Consider the following 24553-nt stretch of genomic DNA (forward strand, 5'->3'; position numbering starts at 1 on the left):
GCTGGATAGAATGATTATGGATAGAAATATACTGGATATAATTAGACTGGATATAATGATTATGGATAGAATTATACTGAATATAATTAGACTGGATAGAATGATTATGGAGAGAATTATACTGAGTAGATTTATTCTAGATAGAATTATACTGGATATAATGATTATGGATAGAATGATACTGGACATAATTATACTGGATAAAATGATTATGGATAGAATTATACTGGATATAATTATACTGGATAGAATGATAATAGATTGAATGATTATGGATTGAATTATACAGGTTAGAATGATTATGGATAGAATTATATTTGATAGAATTATACAAGGTAGAATGATTATGGATAGAATTATGCTGGATAAAATTATACAGCACAGAATGATTATGTATAGAATTATACTGGATAGAATTTGACTGGATAAATGATTATGGATAGAATTATACTGGATAGAATTATACTGGATATAATTATACTGGATAGAATTATACTGGATAGAATTATACTGGATAGAATTATACAGGATTTAATGATTATGGATAGAGTTATAATGGATACAATTAGACTGGATAGAATGATTATGGATAGAATTATACTGAATATATTTATTCTCGGTAGAATTATACTGGATATAATTATTCTGGATAGAATGATTATGGATAGAATCATTATGGATAGAATTATACTGGATATAATTATATTGGATATAATGATTATAGATAGAATTATACTGGATATAATTATACTGGATAGAATTAATCTGGATAGAATTATACTGGATAGAATGATTATAGGTTGAATTATACTGGATAGAATGATTATAGATTGAATTATACTGGATAGAATGATTATAGATTGAATTATACTGGATTAAATTATAATGGATATAATTATACTGGACTAAATTATACTGGATATAATTATACTATATATAAGTATGCTGGATAGAATGATTATGGATAGAATTATACTGGATAGAATTATACTGGATAGAATTATACTGGATAGAATGATTATAGATTGAATTATACTGGATAGAATGATTATGGATAGAATTATACAGGATATAATTATACTGGATAGATTTATACTGGATAGAATTATACTGGATAGATTTATACTGGATAGAATTATACTGGATAGAATTATACTGGATAGAATTATACTGGATAGAATTATACTGGATATAATGATTATGGATAGAATTATACTGGATAGAATGATTATGGATAGAATTATACGGGATATTATTACACTGGATATTATTACACTGGATAGAATTATACTGGATAGATTTATACTGGATAGAATTATACTAGATAGAATGATTATGGATAGAATTATACTGGATAGAATGATTATGGATAGAATTATTACTGGATAGAATTATACTGGATAGATTTATAATGGATAGAATGATAATGGATAGAATTATACTGGATAGAATGATTATGGATATACTTATACTGGATATAATTAGAATTAATAGAATGATTATGGATATAATTATACTGGATAGAATGACTATGGATATAATTATAATGGATAGAATGATTGTGGATAGAGTTATACTGGATAGAATGACTATGGATATAATTATAATGGATATAATTATACTGGATATAATGATTATGGATAGAATTATACTGGATAGAATGATTATGGATATACTTATACTGGATATAATTAGAATTAATAGAATGATTATGGATATAATTATACTGGATAGAATGACTATGGATATAATTATAATGGATAGAATGATTGTGGATAGAGTTATACTGGATAGAATGACTATGGATATAATTATAATGGATATAATGATTATAGATTGAATTATACTGGATATAATGATTATGGATAGAACGATACTGGACATAATTATACTGGATAAAATGATTATGGATAGAATTATACTGGATATAATTATACTGGATAGAATGATAATAGATTGAATGATTATGGATTGAATTATACAGGTTAGAATGATTATGGATAGAATTATATTTGATAGAATTATACAAGGTAGAATGATTATGGATAGAATTATGCTGGATAAAATTATACAGCACAGAATGATTATGTATAGAATTATACTGGATAGAATTTGACTGGATAAATGATTATGGATAGAATTATACTGGATAGAATTATACTGGATATAATTATACTGGATAGAATTATACTGGATAGAATTATACTGGATAGAATTATACAGGATTTAATGATTATGGATATAATTATAATGGATAGAATTAGACTGGATAGAGTTATAATGGATACAATTAGACTGGATAGAATGATTATGGATAGAATTATACTGAATATATTTATTCTCGGTAGAATTATACTGGATATAATTATTCTGGATAGAATGATTATGGATAGAATCATTATGGATAGAATTATACTGGATATAATTATATTGGATAGAATGATTATAGATATAATTATACTGGATATAATTATACTGGATAGAATTATTATGTATAGAATTATACTGGGAATAATTAGAATTATACTGGATATAATTATCCTGGATATAATGATTATGTATAGATTTTTACTGGATAGAATTATACTGGATATAATTATGCTAGATAGAATTATACTGGATTGAATGATTATGGATATAATGATTATGTATAGAATTATACTGAATAGAATTATCCTGGATATAATGATTATGGATAGAATTATACTGGATAGAATTAGACTGGATATAATTATATTGGATAGAATTATTATGTATAGATTTATACTGTATAGAATTATTATGGATATAATTATTATGTATAGAATTATTTCTGGGAATAATTAGAATTATACTGGATAGAATTATCCTGGATATAATTATACTGGATTGAATGATTATGGATATAATTATACTGGATATAATGATTATGGATAGATTTATACTGGATAGAATTATACTGGATAGAATGATTATGTATAGAATTATACTGGATAGATTTATACTGGATAGAATTATACTGGATATAATGACTATGTATAGATTTATTCTGGATAGAATTATACTGGATATAATGATTATGGATAGAATTATACTGGATATAATTATACTGGATATAATTATACTGGATATAATGATTATGGATAGATTTATACTGGATATAATTATACTGGATATAATTATACTGGATAGAATTATCTTGGATAGAATTATACTGGATAGAATTATACTGGATATAATGATTATGGATAGATTTATACTGGATAGAATTATACTGGATATAATTATACTGGATAGAATGATTATGTATGTAATTATACTGTGTAGAATTAGACTGGATAGAATGATTATGGATAGAATTATACTGGATATAATTATTCTGGATAGAATTATACTGGATATAATGATTCTGGATAGAATTATACTGGATATAATGATTATGCACAGAATTATACTGGATATAATGATTATGGATATTATTATACAGGATAGAATAATTATGGATAGAATTATACTGGATAGAATGATTATGTATATAATTATACTGGATATAATGATTATGCACAGAATTATACTGGATATAATGATTATGCACAGAATTATACTGGATATAATGATTATGGATAGAATTATACTGGATAGAATGATTATGTATGTAATTATACTGTGTAGAATTAGACTGGATATAATGATTATGGATAGAATTATACTGGATAGAATTATTCTGGCTAGAATTATACTGGATATAATGATTATGGATAGAATTAGACTGGATAGAATGATTATGGATAGAATTATACTGGATAGAATTAGACTGGACAGAATGATTATGGATAGAATTATACTGGATATAATTAGACTGGATAGAATGATTATGGATAGAATTATACTGGATAGAATTAGACTGGATGGAATGATTATGGAGAGAATTATACTGAGTAGATTTATTCTAGATAGAATTTTGCTGAATAGAATGATTATGGATATAATTATACTGGATATAATGATTATGCACATAATTATACTGGATATAATGACTATGCACAGAATTATACTGGATATAATGATTATGCACAGAATTATACTGGATATAATGATTATGGATAGAATTATACAGGATAGAATGATTATGGATAGAATTATACTGGATAGAATGATTATGGATAGAATTATACAGGATAGAATGATTATGGATAGAATTATACTGGATAGAATTAGACTGGATATAATGATTATGGATAGAATTATACTGAGTAGATTTATTCTAGATAGAATTATGCTGGATAGAATGATTATGGATAGAATTATACTGGATATAATTAGACTGGATAGAATGATTATGGATAGAATTATACTGAATATAATTAGACTGGATAGAATGATTATGGATAGAATTATACTGAGTAGATTTATTCTAGGTAGAATTATGCTGGATAGAATGATTATGGATAGAATTATACTGGATATAATTAGACTGGATAGAATGATTATGGATAGAATTATACTGGATAGAATTAGACTGGATAGAATGATTATGGATAGAATTATACTGGATATAATGATTATGCACATAATTATACTGGATATAATGACTATGCACAGAATTATACTGGATATAATGATTATGCACAGAATTATACTGGATATAATGATTATGGATAGAATTATACAGGACAGAATGATTATGGATAGAATTATACTGGATAGAATGATTATGGATATAATTATCCAGGATAGAATGATTATGGATAGAATTATACTGGATAGAATTAGACTGGATATAATGATTATGGATAGAATTATACTGAGTAGATTTATTCTAGATAGAATTATGCTGGATAGAATGATTATGGATAGAAATATACTGGATATAATTAGACTGGATATAATGATTATGGATAGAATTATACTGAATATAATTAGACTGGATAGAATGATTATGGAGAGAATTATACTGAGTAGATTTATTCTAGATAGAATTATGCTGGATAGAATGATTATGGATATAATTATACTGGATATAATTATACTGGATATATTGATTATGGATAGAATTATACTGGATAGAATTATACTGGATAGAATTATACTGAATATATTGATTATGGATAGAATTATACTGGATCAAGTTATACTGGATACAATTATACTGGATATAATTAGACTGGATAGAATGATTATGGATAGAATTATACTGGATAGAATTAGACTGGATAGAATGATTATGGATAGAATTATACTGAGTAGATTTATTCTAGATATAATTATGCTGGATAGAATGATTATGGATAGAATTAGACTGGATAGAATTATACTGGATAGATTTATACTGGATAGAATTATACTTGATAGAATGATAATGGATATAATTATACTGGATAGAATGATAATGGATATAATTAGACTGGATAGAATGATTATGGATATACTTATACTGGATAGAATTATACTGGATAGATTTATACTGGATAGAATTATACTGGATAGAATTATACTTGATAGAATGATAATGGATATAATTATTCTGGATAGAATGATAATGGATATAATTAGACTGGATAGAATGATTATGGATATACTTATACTGTATATAATTATACAGGATAGACTGATTATGGATTGAATTATACTGGATATAATGATTATGTATATAATTACGCTGGATATAATTATGCTGGATAGAATTATACTGGTTAGAATTATATTGGATATACTTATACTGGATATAATTAGAAGGAATAGAATGATTATGGATAGAATTATACTGGATAGACAAATTATGGATGTAATTATACTGGATAGAATTATACTGGATGGAATGATTATGGATAGAATTATACTGGATAGACAAATTATGGATGTAATTATACTGGATAGAATTATACTAGATAGAATTATACTGGATAGAATGATTATGGATAGAATTATACTGGATATAATTATACTTGATAGAATTAGACTGGATATAATTATACTGGATATAATTATACTTGATAGAATTAGACTGGATATAATTAGAATGAATAGAAGGATTATGGATAGAATTATACTGGATATAATTAGAATGAATAGAATGATTGTGGATAGAATTATACTGGATAGAATGAGTATGGATATAATTATACAGGATAGACTGATTATGGAAAAATTGTACTGGACATAATGATTATGGATAGAATTATACTGGATTGAATTATACAGGATAGAATTGTACTGGACATAATGATTATGGATAGAATTATACTGGATAGAATTATACTGGATATAATTATACAGGATAGACTGATTATGGATAGAAATGAACTGGACATAATGATTATGGATATAATTATACAGGATAGACTGATTATGCATAGAATTGTACTGGACATAATGATTATGGATAGAATTATACTGGATAGAATTATACTGGATAGACTGATTATGGATAGAATTGTACTGGACATAATGATTATGGATAGAATTATACTGGATAGAATTATACAGGATATAATGATTATGGATAGAATTATACTGGATAGATTATTCTGGATCAAAATACTGGATAGAATGATACTGGACAGAATTAGACTGGATAGAATTATACTAGATATAATTATACTTGGGTAGGATTATACTGGATAGAATGATTATGGATAGAATTATACTGGATAGATTGATTATGGATGGAATTATACTTGATAGAATTATACTGCATAAAATGATTATGGATAGCATTATACTTGATAGAATTAGACTGGATATAATCATACTGGATAGATTGATTGTGGATAGAATTATACTTGATATAATTATACTGGATATAATTATACAGGATAGACTGATTATGGAAAAATTGTACTGGACATAATGATTATGGATATAATTATACTGGATAGAATTATACAGGATAGAATTGTACTGGACATAATGATTATGGATAGAATTATACTGGATAGAATTATACTGGATATAATTATACAGGATAGACTGATTATGGATAGAAATGTACTGGACATAATGATTATGGATATAATTATACAGGATAGACTGATTATGCATAGAATTGTACTGGACATAATGATTATGGATAGAATTATACTGGATAGAATTATACTGGCTAGACTGATTATGGATAGAATTGTACTGGACATAATGATTATGGATAGAATTATACTGGATAGAATTATACAGGATATAATGATTATGGATAGAATTATACTGGATAGATTATTCTGGATCAAAATACTGGATAGAATGATACTTGACAGAATTAGACTGGATAGAATTATACTAGATATAATTATACTTGGGTAGGATTATACTGGATAGAATGATTATGGATAGAATTATACTGGATAGATTGATTATGGATGGAATTATACTTGATAGAATTATACTGCATAAAATGATTATGGATAGCATTATACTTGATAGAATTAGACTGGATATAATCATACTGGACAGATTGATTGTGGATAGAATTATACTTGATATAATTATACTGGATAGAATTAGACTGGATATGATTATACTGGATAGAATTATACTGGATTGAATTTGACTGGATATAATTATACTGGATAGAATTATACTTGATAGAATTAGACTGGATATAATTATACTGGATAGAATGATTATGGATATAATTATACTGGATAGAATTAGTCTGGATATTATTAGACTGGATAGAATTATACTGGATAGACTGATTATGGATAGAATTGTACTGGACATAATGATTATGAATATAATTATACTGGATAGAATTATACTGGATATAATTATACAGGATATAATGATACTGGACAGAATTAGACTGGATAGAATTATACTAGATATAAATTATACTTGGGTAGAATTATACTGGATAGAATGATTATGGATAGAATTATACTGGATAGATTGATTATGGATGGAATTATACTGGATAGAATTATACTGGATAGATTGATTATGGATAGCATTATACTTGATAGAATTAGACTGGATATAATCATACTGGATAGATTGATTGTGGATAGAATTATACTGGATAGAATTATACTGGATCGAATTTGACTGGATAGAATGATTGTGGATAGACTTATACTAGATAGAAATATACTGGATGTTATGACTATGGAAAGAATTATACTGGATAGAATTATAGTGGCAAGAATGTTTATGGATATAATTATTCTGGGTAGAATTATACTGGATAGAATGATTATGTATAGAATTATACTGGATAGAATTATACTGGATAGAATTATACTGGATATAATGAATATGGATATAATTATACAGGATATAATTATTCTGGATAGAATTTTACTGGATAGATTGATTATGGATAGAATTATACTTGGATAGAATGATTATGGATATAATTTTACAGGATAGAAATATACTGGATAGAATGTTTATGGATATAATTATACTGGATAGAATGATTATGGATAGAATTATACTGGATAGACAAATTATGGATGTAATTATACTGGATAGAATTATACTGGATGGAATGATTATGGATAGAGTTATACTGGATAGACAAATTATGGATGTAATTATACTGGATAGAATTATACTAGATAGAATTATACTGGATAGAATGATTATGGATAGAATTATACTGGATAGAATTATACTTGATAGAATTAGACTGGATATAATTATACTGGATAGAATTATACTAGATAGAATTATACTGGATAGAATGATTATGGATAGAATTATACTGGATAGAATTATACTTGATAGAATTAGACTGGATATAATTATACTGGATAGAATTATACTGGATAGAATTATACTTGATAGAATTGGACTGGATATAATTATACTGGATAGGAATGATTATGGATAGAATTATACTGGATAGAATGATTACAGAATTATACTGGATAGAATGATTATGGATATAATTTTACTGGATATAATTATACTGGATACAATGTTTACAGATATAATTATACTGGATAGAATGATTATGGATATAATTATACTGGATATAATTATAGTGGATAGAATGTTTATGGATATAATTATTCTGGATAGAATTACACTGGATATAATGATTATGTATAGAATTATACTGGGTATAATTATACTGGATATAATTATACTGGATAGAAATATACTGGATAGAATTATACTGGATAGAATGATTATGGATATAATTTTACTGGATAGAATTATACTGGATAGAATTATACTGGATATACAGATTGTGGATGTAATTATACTATATAGAATTATACTGAATATAATTATACTGGATGTAATTATACTGAATAGAATTATACTGGATATACAGATTATGGATGTAATTATACTAGATAGAATTATACTGAATATAATTATACTGGATAGAATTATACTTGATATAATTAGACTGCATATAATTATACTGGATATAATTATACTTGATAGAATAAGGCTGGATAGAATTATACTGGATAGAATGATTATGGATAGAATTATACTTGATATAATTATACTGGATAGAATGATTACAGATATAATTATACTGGATAGAATGATTATGGATATAATTTTACTGGATAGAATTATACTGGATAGAATGATCACAGATAGAAAAATACTGGATATAATTATACTGGATAGAATTATACTGGATAGAATGATTATGGATAGAATTATACTTGATATAATTATACTGGATAGAATGATTACAGATATAGTTATACTGGATAGAATGATTATGGATATACTTGTACTGGATATAATTATACTGGATACAATGATTACAGATATAATTATACTGGATAGAATGATTATGGATATAATTATACTGGATATAATTATAGTGGATAGAATGTTTATGGATATAATTATTCTGGATAGAATTACACTGGATAGAATGATTATGTATAGAATTATACTGGATATAATTATACTGGATAGAATTATACTGGATAGAATTATAGTGGATAGAATTATACTGGATAGAATTATAGTGAATATAATTATAGTGGATAGAATGTTTTATGGATATAATTATACTGGATAGAATTATACTGGATATAATTATACTGGGTATAATTATACTGGATAGAATTATACTGGATAGAAATATACTGGATAGAATTATACTGGATAGAATGATTATGGATATCATTTTACTGGATAGAATTATACTGGATAGAATGTTTGTGGATAGAATTATACTGGATATAATGTTTATAGATAGAATTTTACTGGATATAATTAAACTGGATGGAATGTTTGTGAATATAATTATACTGGATAGAATTATACTGAATAGAATTATACTGGATGTAATTATACTGAAAAGAATTATACTGGATATACAGATTATGGATGTAATTATACTAGATAGAATTATACTGAATAGAATTATACTGGATAGAATTATACTTGATATAATTAGACTGGATATAATTATACTGGATATAATTATACTTGATAGAATAAGGCTGGATAGAATTATACTGGATAGAATGATTATGGATAGAATTATACTTGATATAATTATACTGGATAGAATGATTACAGAATTATACTGGATAGAATGATTATGGATAGAATTATACTTGATATAATTATACTGGATAGAATGATTACAGATATAATTATACTGGATAGAATGATTACAGATATAATTATACTGGATAGAATGATTACAGATAGAAAAATACTGGATATAATTATACTGGATAGAATTATACTTGGGTAGGATTATACTGGATAGAATGATTATGGATAGAATTATACTGGATAGATTGATTATGGATGGAATTATACTTGATAGAATTATACTGCATAAAATGATTATGGATAGCATTATACTTGATAGAATTAGACTGGATATAATCATACTGGATAGATTGATTGTGGATAGAATTATACTTGATATAATTATACTGGATATAATTATACAGGATAGACTGATTATGGAAAAATTGTACTGGACATAATGATTATGGATATAATTATACTGGATAGAATTATACAGGATAGAATTGTACTGGACATAATGATTATGGATAGAATTATACTGGATAGAATTATACTGGATATAATTATACAGGATAGACTGATTATGGATAGAAATGTACTGGACATAATGATTATGGATATAATTATACAGGATAGACTGATTATGCATAGAATTGTACTGGACATAATGATTATGGATAGAATTATACTGGATAGAATTATACTGGCTAGACTGATTATGGATAGAATTGTACTGGACATAATGATTATGGATAGAATTATACTGGATAGAATTATACAGGATATAATGATTATGGATAGAATTATACTGGATAGATTATTCTGGATCAAAATACTGGATAGAATGATACTTGACAGAATTAGACTGGATAGAATTATACTAGATATAATTATACTTGGGTAGGATTATACTGGATAGAATGATTATGGATAGAATTATACTGGATAGATTGATTATGGATGGAATTATACTTGATAGAATTATACTGCATAAAATGATTATGGATAGCATTATACTTGATAGAATTAGACTGGATATAATCATACTGGACAGATTGATTGTGGATAGAATTATACTTGATATAATTATACTGGATAGAATTAGACTGGATATGATTATACTGGATAGAATTATACTGGATTGAATTTGACTGGATATAATTATACTGGATAGAATTATACTTGATAGAATTAGACTGGATATAATTATACTGGATAGAATGATTATGGATATAATTATACTGGATAGAATTAGTCTGGATATTATTAGACTGGATAGAATTATACTGGATAGACTGATTATGGATAGAATTGTACTGGACATAATGATTATGAATATAATTATACTGGATAGAATTATACTGGATATAATTATACAGGATATAATGATACTGGACAGAATTAGACTGGATAGAATTATACTAGATATAAATTATACTTGGGTAGAATTATACTGGATAGAATGATTATGGATAGAATTATACTGGATAGATTGATTATGGATGGAATTATACTGGATAGAATTATACTGGATAGATTGATTATGGATAGCATTATACTTGATAGAATTAGACTGGATATAATCATACTGGATAGATTGATTGTGGATAGAATTATACTGGATAGAATTATACTGGATCGAATTTGACTGGATAGAATGATTGTGGATAGACTTATACTAGATAGAAATATACTGGATGTTATGACTATGGAAAGAATTATACTGGATAGAATTATAGTGGCAAGAATGTTTATGGATATAATTATTCTGGGTAGAATTATACTGGATAGAATGATTATGTATAGAATTATACTGGATAGAATTATACTGGATAGAATTATACTGGATATAATGAATATGGATATAATTATACAGGATATAATTATTCTGGATAGAATTTTACTGGATAGATTGATTATGGATAGAATTATACTTGGATAGAATGATTATGGATATAATTTTACAGGATAGAAATATACTGGATAGAATGTTTATGGATATAATTATACTGGATAGAATGATTATGGATAGAATTATACTGGATAGACAAATTATGGATGTAATTATACTGGATAGAATTATACTGGATGGAATGATTATGGATAGAGTTATACTGGATAGACAAATTATGGATGTAATTATACTGGATAGAATTATACTAGATAGAATTATACTGGATAGAATGATTATGGATAGAATTATACTGGATAGAATTATACTTGATAGAATTAGACTGGATATAATTATACTGGATAGAATTATACTAGATAGAATTATACTGGATAGAATGATTATGGATAGAATTATACTGGATAGAATTATACTTGATAGAATTAGACTGGATATAATTATACTGGATAGAATTATACTGGATAGAATTATACTTGATAGAATTGGACTGGATATAATTATACTGGATAGGAATGATTATGGATAGAATTATACTGGATAGAATGATTACAGAATTATACTGGATAGAATGATTATGGATATAATTTTACTGGATATAATTATACTGGATACAATGTTTACAGATATAATTATACTGGATAGAATGATTATGGATATAATTATACTGGATATAATTATAGTGGATAGAATGTTTATGGATATAATTATTCTGGATAGAATTACACTGGATATAATGATTATGTATAGAATTATACTGGGTATAATTATACTGGATATAATTATACTGGATAGAAATATACTGGATAGAATTATACTGGATAGAATGATTATGGATATAATTTTACTGGATAGAATTATACTGGATAGAATTATACTGGATATACAGATTGTGGATGTAATTATACTATATAGAATTATACTGAATATAATTATACTGGATGTAATTATACTGAATAGAATTATACTGGATATACAGATTATGGATGTAATTATACTAGATAGAATTATACTGAATATAATTATACTGGATAGAATTATACTTGATATAATTAGACTGCATATAATTATACTGGATATAATTATACTTGATAGAATAAGGCTGGATAGAATTATACTGGATAGAATGATTATGGATAGAATTATACTTGATATAATTATACTGGATAGAATGATTACAGATATAATTATACTGGATAGAATGATTATGGATATAATTTTACTGGATAGAATTATACTGGATAGAATGATCACAGATAGAAAAATACTGGATATAATTATACTGGATAGAATTATACTGGATAGAATGATTATGGATAGAATTATACTTGATATAATTATACTGGATAGAATGATTACAGATATAGTTATACTGGATAGAATGATTATGGATATACTTGTACTGGATATAATTATACTGGATACAATGATTACAGATATAATTATACTGGATAGAATGATTATGGATATAATTATACTGGATATAATTATAGTGGATAGAATGTTTATGGATATAATTATTCTGGATAGAATTACACTGGATAGAATGATTATGTATAGAATTATACTGGATATAATTATACTGGATAGAATTATACTGGATAGAATTATAGTGGATAGAATTATACTGGATAGAATTATAGTGAATATAATTATAGTGGATAGAATGTTTTATGGATATAATTATACTGGATAGAATTATACTGGATATAATTATACTGGGTATAATTATACTGGATAGAATTATACTGGATAGAAATATACTGGATAGAATTATACTGGATAGAATGATTATGGATATCATTTTACTGGATAGAATTATACTGGATAGAATGTTTGTGGATAGAATTATACTGGATATAATGTTTATAGATAGAATTTTACTGGATATAATTAAACTGGATGGAATGTTTGTGAATATAATTATACTGGATAGAATTATACTGAATAGAATTATACTGGATGTAATTATACTGAAAAGAATTATACTGGATATACAGATTATGGATGTAATTATACTAGATAGAATTATACTGAATAGAATTATACTGGATAGAATTATACTTGATATAATTAGACTGGATATAATTATACTGGATATAATTATACTTGATAGAATAAGGCTGGATAGAATTATACTGGATAGAATGATTATGGATAGAATTATACTTGATATAATTATACTGGATAGAATGATTACAGAATTATACTGGATAGAATGATTATGGATAGAATTATACTTGATATAATTATACTGGATAGAATGATTACAGATATAATTATACTGGATAGAATGATTACAGATATAATTATACTGGATAGAATGATTACAGATAGAAAAATACTGGATATAATTATACTGGATAGAATTATACTGGATAGAATGATTATGGATAGAATTATACTTGATATAATTATACTGGATAGAATGATTACAGATATAATTATACTGGATAGAATGATTATGGATATACTTGTACTGGATATAATTATACTGGATAGAATGATTACAGATATAATTATACTGGATAGAATGATTATGGATATAATTTTACTGGATATAATTATACTGGATAGAATGATTACAGATAGAATTATACTGGATAGAATTATTCTGGATATAATTATACTGGATACAATTATACTGGATAGGATTATACTGGATAGATTGATTGTGGATAGAATTATACTGTATAGAATGATTGTGGATAGAATTATAATGGATAGAATTATACTGGATGGAAATATTCTGGATAGAATTATACTGGATAGAATTATAGTGGATAGAATTATACTGGATAGAATGTTTTTTTATTCTGGATAGAATTACACTGGATAGAATGATTATGTATAGAATTATACTGGATAGAATTATACTGGATAGAATGATTATGGATAGAAATATACTGGATAGAATTATAGTGGATAGAATATTTATGGATAGAATTTTTATGGATAGAATTACACTGGATAGAATGATTATGTATAGAATTATACTGGATAGAATGATACTGGATAGAATTAAACTGGATAGAATGAATATGGATATAATTATACTGTATATAATTTTACTAGATAGATTGATTTTGGATAGAATTATACTGGATAGAATGATTATGGATAGAATTTTACTGGATAGAATTATATCTGGATAGAATGATTATGGATAGAATTATACTTTATATAATTAGACTGGATATAATTATACTGGATCACATTAGACTGGATATAATTAGACTGGATAGAATTATACTGGATAGATTTAGACTGGATATAATTATACTGGATATAATGAATTTGGATAGAATTAGAATGGATAGAATTATACTGGATAGAATTATAAAGGATATAATTATACTGGATAGAATTATACTGGATAGAATTATACTGAATAGAATTATACTGGATAGAATTATACTGGATAGAATTATACAGGATATAATTATACTGGATAGAATATTATGGATAGAATTATACTGGATATAATTAATTATACTGGATATAATTAAACATGATAGAATTATACTGGATAGAATTATACTGGATATAATTAATTATACTGGATATAATTATACTAGATAGATTTATACTGGATAGAATGATTATGGATAGAATTATACTGAATTGAATTGTACTGGATATAATCATTATGGATAGAATTATTCTGGATAGAATGATTTTGGATAGAATTATACAGGATAGAATGATTATGGATAGAATTATACTGGTTAGAATGATTATGGATAGAATTATACTGGATAGAATTATACTTGTTAGAATTATTCTGATTCGAATTATTCTGGTTCGATTGATACGACATGTTTATGTTAAGTGTTGAAGTGCCATTAGTCCAACATCTAGATGTGGTAGAGCAGGGGTGTCGAACTCAGGGCTCTGGTTGTTTCACGCCCCTGTGGTAGAAATTTGTTAGAGAAGGAGAAGAATTGGAGGGTGATCATGATGGTGAGATGATGATGATGATGGTGATGATGATGTTGCTCTCCATAGATAACCCAAGAACCCCAGCAGCCGTTACCATGTACCCCCCAGGCAGAGGAGGACCGATCCAAATCAGCCCCCACCTCCCCATGTGACCAAGGTACACACACACATTTAGGACAATGGACATGCTGACCACTTACTTCAGACATCACACCGATACCCAGGTTCAGGGAGTAAAATCATTTTCACATTGAATTCATGGATTCTGCATTGGAGAGTTCCAGGGAGTGATTTGTTGTTCACTTCCACCCCTGCCCATACACAGAGGAACACACTTTTATCACTCCTGTACCTCTCTGGTTTCTCTCCCAGACCTGAAAGAGTTGGAGAACATACGCAAGGCGCTGTCGTTTGACCAACGTGGACAGGAACACAAGTCAGCCTCATCCTCTTCTTCCAGCAAGGTGGCGGTGGGCTCAGAGGGGGGTGAGGCCCGGGAGAATGGAGAGCTCAAGACAGTCCAGACCAAGAGGATGACGCTGCAGAACTTCCTCTTCATCAAGGTCCTGGGCAAAGGCAGCTTCGGAAAGGTACAGTACTATCTGTCTGTCTGTCTGTCTGTCTGTCTGTCTGTCTGTCTGTCCGTCTGTCCGTCTGTCTGTCTGTCTGTCTGTCTATCTGACTCTGTCTGTCGGTCTGCCTGTCTGTCTGTCTGACTCTGTCTGTCTGTCTGTCTGTCTGTCTGTCTGTCTGTCTGTCTGTCTGTCTGTCTGTCTGTCTGTCTGACTCTCTTTCTGTCTGTCTGTCTGTCTGTCTGTCTGTCTGTCTGTCTGTCTGTCTGTCTGTCCTCTCAATTTAATCAAGTGCAGAAAATTAGTCAGTGGCTTGAGTGTTGTTACAGTAGTAGTGTGTGTGTGTGTGTGTCTGTATGTATGTGCCTGCGTTTATGTGCTTCCGTGTGGATGGGTATGTTAACCTCTGCGGTTCTTCCCTGTAGGTGATGCTGGCTGAGCTGAAAGGGACAGATGAGGTGTATGCTGTGAAGGTGTTGAAAAAAGACGTGATCCTGCAGGATGATGATGTGGACTGTACCCTGACAGAGAAACGCATATTGGCCCTGGCTAGGAAACACCCCTACCTGACCCAGCTCTTCTGCTGCTTCCAGACTAAGGTAGGAAACACCCCTACCTGACACAGCTCTTCTGCTGCTTCCAGAATAAGGTAGGAAACACCCCTACCTGACACAGACACACACACACACACACGCACACACACACACACGCACACACACACACACACACACACACACACACACACACACACACACACACACACACACACACACACACACACACACACACACACACACACACACACACACACACACACACACACACACACACACACACACACAGACACACAGACACACACACACATTATACAGTGCACACGGAAAGTCTTCAGACCCTCAACTTCTTCCACATGTTGTTACGTTGCAGCCTTATTCTAAAATGTATTAAATAAAAAATTTTCCTCATCAATCTATACACAATTAAGTTAAAAGGCACATGACAGCCCACTTGAAGTTTGCCAAAATACACCTAAAGGACTCTCAGACCATGAGAAACAAGATTCTCTGGTCTGATGAAACCAAGATTGAACTCTTTGCCCTGAATACCAAGTGTCACGTCTGGAGGAAATCAGGCACCGCTCATCACCTGGCCAATACCATCCTCACTGTGAAGCATGGTGGTGGCAGCATCATGCTGTGCGGATGTGTTTCAGCAGCAGGGACTGGGAGACTAGGTGACTAGGATCAAGGGAAAGATGAATGGAGTAAAGTACAGATAGATCCTTGATTAAAACCTGCTCCAGACTGGGATGATGGTTCACCTTCCAACAGAACAACGACCCTAAGCATACAGCCAATACAACGCAGGAGTGGCTTCGGGACAAGTCTCTGAATGTCCCTGAGTGGCCCAGCCAGAGCCAGGACTTTAAGCTGATCTAGCATCTCTGTAGCGACCAGAAAATAGCCGTGCAGCGACCCTCCCCATCCAACCTGACAGAGCTTGAGAGGATCTGCAGAGAAGAATGGGAGAAACTACCCAAATACAGGCGTGTCAAGCTTGTAGTGTCATACCCAAGAAGACTCGAGGCTGTAATCACTGCCAAAGGTGCTTCAACAAAGTACTGGATGTATGTAAATGTGATATTTCATTTTTTTATTTTTATACATTTGTAAAAATGCCTAAAAACGTGTTTTTTTCTTTGTCATTATGGGGTATTGTGTGTAGATTGATGAGGGGAAAAAACAATGTAATCCATTTTAGAATAAGGCTGTAATGTAACAAAATGTGTAAAAGTGAAAGGGTCTTAATACTTTATGAATGCACTGTACATACGCACAAAAACACAATACACTCACAGTTGGATTGGCAGGTGGGCAGAATGACAGACACACTGGCATGCTCAGACCCCTTCTAGACTCACTTGTCTGCTTCTTGCCAACTAACATAGGGTTAAAAACCACCACAAACACACAGGCACATTGACTGGAATGACCACTTTTGAACCACTCCATAGACAGTATTTTCGCTGGTTGGGATTTAGTTATGATTGCCACTAAGTGGCAATATAACACCATAGTTGAAGAACACAACAGGACTCAATACATGGTAATTCAAATACAGCCCTTTCAAAAATGTTCCTCTGGCTATAGTTACTGACTGTAGGGGGTATAGGATGGTAACCGGGTCGTTCCACCAATAGAGTGCCTATAGTGTAGGATGGTAAACGGGTCGTTCCACCAATAGAGTGCCTATAGTGTAGGATGGTAACCGGGTCGTTCCACCAATAGACTGCCTATAGTGTAGGATGGTAACCGGGTCGTTCCACCAATAGAGTGCCTATAGTGTAGGATGGTAACCGGGTCGTTCCACCAATAGACTGCCTATAGTGTAGGATGGTAACCGGGTCGATCCACCAATAGAGTGCCTATAGTGTAGGATGGTAACCGGGTCGTTCCACCAATAGACTGCCTATAGTGTAGGATGGTAATCCGGGTCGTTCTACGAATAGAGTGCCTATAGTGTAGGATGGTAACCGGGTCCTTCCACCAATAGACTGCCTATAGTGTAGGATGGTAACCTTGTCGTTCCACCAATAGAGTGCCTATAGTGTAGGATGGTAACCGGGTCGTTCCACCAATAGAGTGCCTATAGTGTAGGATGGTAACCGGGTCGTTCCACCAATAGACTGCCTATAGTGTAGGATGGTAACCTTGTCGTTCCACCAATATAGTGCCTATAGTGTAGGATGGTAACCGGGTCGTTCCACCAATAGACTGCCTATAGTGTAGGATGGTAACCGGGTGGATCCACCAATAGAGTGCCTATAGTGTAGGATGGTAACCCGGTCGTTCCACCAATAGACTGCCTATAGTGTAGGATGGTAATCCGGGTCGTTCTACGAATAGAGTGCCTATAGTGTAGGAAGGTTAACCGGGTCCTTCCACCAATAGAGTGCCTATAGTGTAGGATGGTAACCGGGTCGTTCCACCAATAGAGTGCCTAAAGTGTAGGATGGTAATCCGGGTCGTTCTACGAATAGAGTGCCTATAGTGTAGGATGGTAACCGGGTCGTTCCACCAATAGAGTACCTATAGTGTAGGATGGTAACCGGGTCGTTCCACCAATAGAGTAGGTTGTTCCACCAATAGACTGCCTATTGTGTAGGATAGTAACCTGGTCGTTCCACCAATAGAGTAGGTTGTTCCACCAATAGATTGCCTATAGTGTAGGATAGTAACCAGGTTCTTCCACCAATGGATTGCCAATAGTAACCTGGTCGTTCCACCAATAGAGTCGGCTACCAATAGATTGCCTATAGTGTAGGATAGTAACCTGGTCGTTCCACCAATAGATTGCCTATAGTGTAGGATAGTAACCTGGTCGTTCCACCAATAGAGTAGGATAGTAACCTGGTCGTTCCACCAATAGAGTAGGTTGTTCCACCAATAGATTGCCTATAGTGTAGGATAGTAACTGGGTCGTTCCACCAATAGACTGCCTATAGTGTAGGATAGTAACTGGGTCGTTCCACCAATAGACTGCCTATAGTGTAGGATAGTAACCAGGTTGTTCCACCAATGGATTGCCAATAGTAACCTGGTCGTTCCACCAGTAGAGTAGGCTGTTCCACCAATAGATTGCCTATAGTGTAGGATAGTAACCTGGTCGTTCCACCAATAGATTGCCTATAGTGTAGGATAGTAACCTGGTCGTTCCACTAATAGAGTAGGTTGTTCCACCAATAGATTGCCTATAGTGTAGGATAGTAACCTGGTTGTTCCACCAATAGATTGCCTATAGTGTAGGATAGTAACCAGGTTGTTCCACCAATGGATTGCCAATAGTAACCTGGTCGTTCCACCAGTAGAGTAGGCTGTTCCACCAATAGATTGCCTATAGTGTAGGATAGTAACCTGGTCGTTCCACCAATAGATTGCCTATAGTGTAGGATAGTAACCTGGTCGTTCCACCAATAGATTGCCTATAGTGTAGGATAGTAACCTGGTCGTTCCACCAATAGAGTAGGTTGTTCCACCAATAGATTGCCTATAGTGTAGGATAGTAACCTGGTTGTTCCACCAATAGATTGCCTATAGTGTAGGATAGTAACCTGGTCGTTCCACCAATAGATTGCCTATAGTGTAGGATAGTAATCTGGTCGTTCCACCAATAGAGTAGGCTGTTTCACCAATAGATTGCCTATAGTGTAGGATAGTAACCTGGTCGTTCCACCAATAGATTGCCTATAGTGTAGGATAGTAACCTGGTCGTTCCACCAATAGAGTAGGATAGTAACCTGGTCGTTCCACCAATAGAGTAGGTTGTTCCACCAATAGATTGCCTATAGTGTAGGATAGTAACTCGGTCGTTCCACCAATAGACTGCCTATAGTGTAGGATAGTAACTGGGTCGTTCCACCAATAGACTGCCTATAGTGTAGGATAGTAACTGGGTCGATCCACCAATAGATTGCCTATAGTGTAGGATAGTAACTGGGTCGTTCCACCAATAGACTGCCTATAGTGTAGGATAGTAACTGGGTCGATCCACCAATAGATTGCCTATAGTGTAGGATAGTAACTGGGTTGTTCCACCAATAGACTGCCTATAGTGTAGGATGGTAATCCGGGTCGATCCACCAATAGAGTGCCTATAGTGTAGAATGGTAACCGGGTCGTTCCACCAATAGACTGCCTATAGTGTAGGATGGTAATCCGGGTCGTTCTAAAAATAGAGTGCCTATAGTGTAGGATGGTAACCGGGTCGTTCCACCAATAGAGTGCCTATCGTGTAGGATGGTAACCGGGTCATTCCACTAATAGAGTGCCTATAGTGTAGGATGGTAACCGGGTCGTTCCACCAATAGAGTGCCTATAGTGTTGGATGGTAACCGGGTCGTTCCACAAATAGAGTAGGTTGTTCCACCAATAGATTGCCTATAGTGTAGGATAGTAACCTGGTCGTTCCACTAATAGAGTAGGTTGTTCCACCAATAGATTGCCTATAGTGTAGTATAGTAACCTGGTCGTTCCACCAATAGAGTAGGATGATAACCAGGTTGTTCCACCAATAGATTGCCAATAGTAACCTGGTCGTTCCACCAATAGAGTAGGCTGTTCTACCAATAGATTGCCTATAGTGTAGGATAGTAATTGGGTCATTCCACCAACAGAGTGCTTTTTGGGTAGTTTAATTTAGCCCAAAATAACTATTTATTACATTGTAACATTATGTCATTTTAATGTTTTACTAGGCAAGTCAGTTAAGAACAAATTCTTATTTACAATGACAGACTACAGGGGAACAGTGGGTTAATTGCCTTGTTCAGGGGCAGAACGACAGATTTTTACCTTGTCAGCTCAGGGATTCGATCCAGCAACCTTTCAGTCACTGGCCCAACACTAACCACTAGAATATCTGCCGCCCCACTAGGATCCCTGCTGCCCCTGCCATCATAAAGAGCTCAACTTCATAACAAACATGTTTTACACATTAAAATACACTACTTTTGGAATTTTGAACATGGTTTAGTTTAGTTAGAGAGCAAATGTATGTGATCCAACTGTTAAATAGTTTGATCAAAATATACACACATAATGTCACAAGGTCACAAAAGGCAGTGCATTTGTGGAACGACCCAAACATACATATACGGCACACACTGGCATGAAGCAGACAAGGTTTGACCCTGCTGTTGGGATTAGAATATTAGAGAATAGGACTTTATATATAGTATTAGTATCAGGTTTCACCCTGCTGTTGGGATTAGAGTATTGGAGTACAGGGTGTCATATGTAGTTTTAGTATCAGGTTTCACCCTGCTGTTGGGATTAGAGTATTGGAGTTTAGGAATTTTTATATAGTATTTTGGAAAAAGCATATAGTGAAAGAGTAAGGTTTGGATGAACAATATGTTTATAAATAACCATTTTCTCTCTCTCACCCTCTCACTCTCTCTTAGCATGTCTCTCTCTCTCTCTTAATATGGGAGAATAGCACACTCCACCTGATTATGTAAATATTAGCATGTCCCTAGAAAGGAAAAACTCCCTAGAAACATCTCTCTCTCTCTCTCTCTCTCTCTCTCTCTCTCTCTCTCTCTCTCTCTCTCTCTCTCTCTCTCTCTCTCTCTCAATTCAATTCAATTCAATTCAATTCAAGCGCTTTATTGGCATGGGAAACATGTGTTAACATTGCCAAAGCAAGTGAGGTAGATAATATATAAAGTGAATATATAAAGTGAAATAAACAATAAAAATGAATAGTAAACATGTAAATATGTGCATTTCTCAGAACAATTTGTACAAACTGCAACATACAATAGATATGTTTCTAAAGCTAGTCAGTCACTAAACATCCTTAGTATATCTCTCAAAAGTAAATATGAATGCCAATGATCATGTCAGTGTCATCAGAATGATAAGTCATTGAGTCATTGTTCACGAACAAGGTCGTCAAAATGTTTAGACATGTTGTCAATGTAACTGTGTACTTTGACAGTATTCCCTGATGTAAACTTAGGCTACAGTTTGGATGACAGTTACTGTATTGAAAATGCACAAGGCTACACTTCTATGGCATATATCAATTTCAACAGTACTATTTACATATTACTGTATGTGGGTTATTGATTGAAAGAGACTGGACAACCCAAGGTGCACAAAGGAATTAGAAAGAAACACAGGAAACCACCCCTAAGGCACAACTTTGCCCGCAGCACTGTTGTGCTGTCTCTACACATCCAGACGTTCCTGTCTGTCGGCCCACATATTCTCATCCACATCACACCGGATATTTTCCCTTCCAATGCAACGTGGAAAGAATCTTTTGGAATGCCTTATCCATCCTCTGCAGGCGTCTACTGTGATGTCCTCACATGCTGCATCCATTGCAGCCAGCACGGTCATCTGTGTGTGTGGCTGACGATCATACACCTTCCACCTCCATGCTGAAAATAACTCCTCAATTGGGTTAAGGAATGGTGAATAAGGTGGGAGGAATTCTATGAGCATCCTCGGGTGGGTCACAAACCATTGCCTTATGATGTTTGATCGATGGAACCTCACATTACCACAAATGACCACATAATTTGGCAAATCCTCTCTAAACAGACCCATCTCATCATCAGGGATGAGAGCCCTGTAGAGAGTCTCTAAAAAGTTGAGTAGATGCTGGGTGTTGTATGGCCCTATAAGGGGGATATGGGTTAGGACACCATGCTCCGAAATAGCAGCACACATGGTGATATTTCCTCTCCGTTGGCCTGGCAAATCCACAGTAGCTCTGTGACCGATGATATTCCGACCCGCCTTCTGCATTTGGTCAGGTTGAAGCCAGCCTCATCCACGTATACAAAGTTGTGAGAGGGTTCACTTGATTCCAACTCCATTATACGCTATATCCCAGAACAAACAGTTGAATTTGTTTTGGTAAGGAAGAGTGACATAAAATGTACATATATTGCATGTTCCTTCAACAGCAATGGAAATGTGTGCAGTTTATGCTTATTGTACTATGTATCACTATAAAATGTTGCTTTAAAGTAGTTACATAGATATATGTTTTACCTGTACATACTGGTACCGTAGCTCCTTAACTCTGTCCTCATTCCTTTGGAATGGTACACGGTACAGCTGTTTCATACTCATCTGGTTTCTATGCAGCACCCTGTCGATGGTTGAGA

At 31.8% G+C, this 24553-nt stretch overlaps 1 protein-coding gene across 1 annotated transcript in view; it reads left to right on the top strand.

Moving 5' to 3' along the window:
* Nucleotides 1-24553, top strand: part of LOC139381223 (protein kinase C epsilon type) — a 262754-nt gene that overhangs the window by 149534 nt on the left and 88667 nt on the right. Inside the window, exons 8-10 of the mRNA XM_071124683.1 lie at nucleotides 16364-16454; nucleotides 16670-16887; nucleotides 17295-17468. Coding sequence (XP_070980784.1) covers nucleotides 16364-16454; nucleotides 16670-16887; nucleotides 17295-17468 — 483 coding nt within the window. The remainder of the gene's footprint in view (nucleotides 1-16363; nucleotides 16455-16669; nucleotides 16888-17294; nucleotides 17469-24553) is intronic.

The sequence above is a fragment of the Oncorhynchus clarkii genome, chromosome 23 (assembly GCF_045791955.1).
Source record: "Oncorhynchus clarkii lewisi isolate Uvic-CL-2024 chromosome 23, UVic_Ocla_1.0, whole genome shotgun sequence".
Taxonomy (NCBI): Eukaryota; Metazoa; Chordata; class Actinopteri; order Salmoniformes; family Salmonidae; genus Oncorhynchus; species Oncorhynchus clarkii.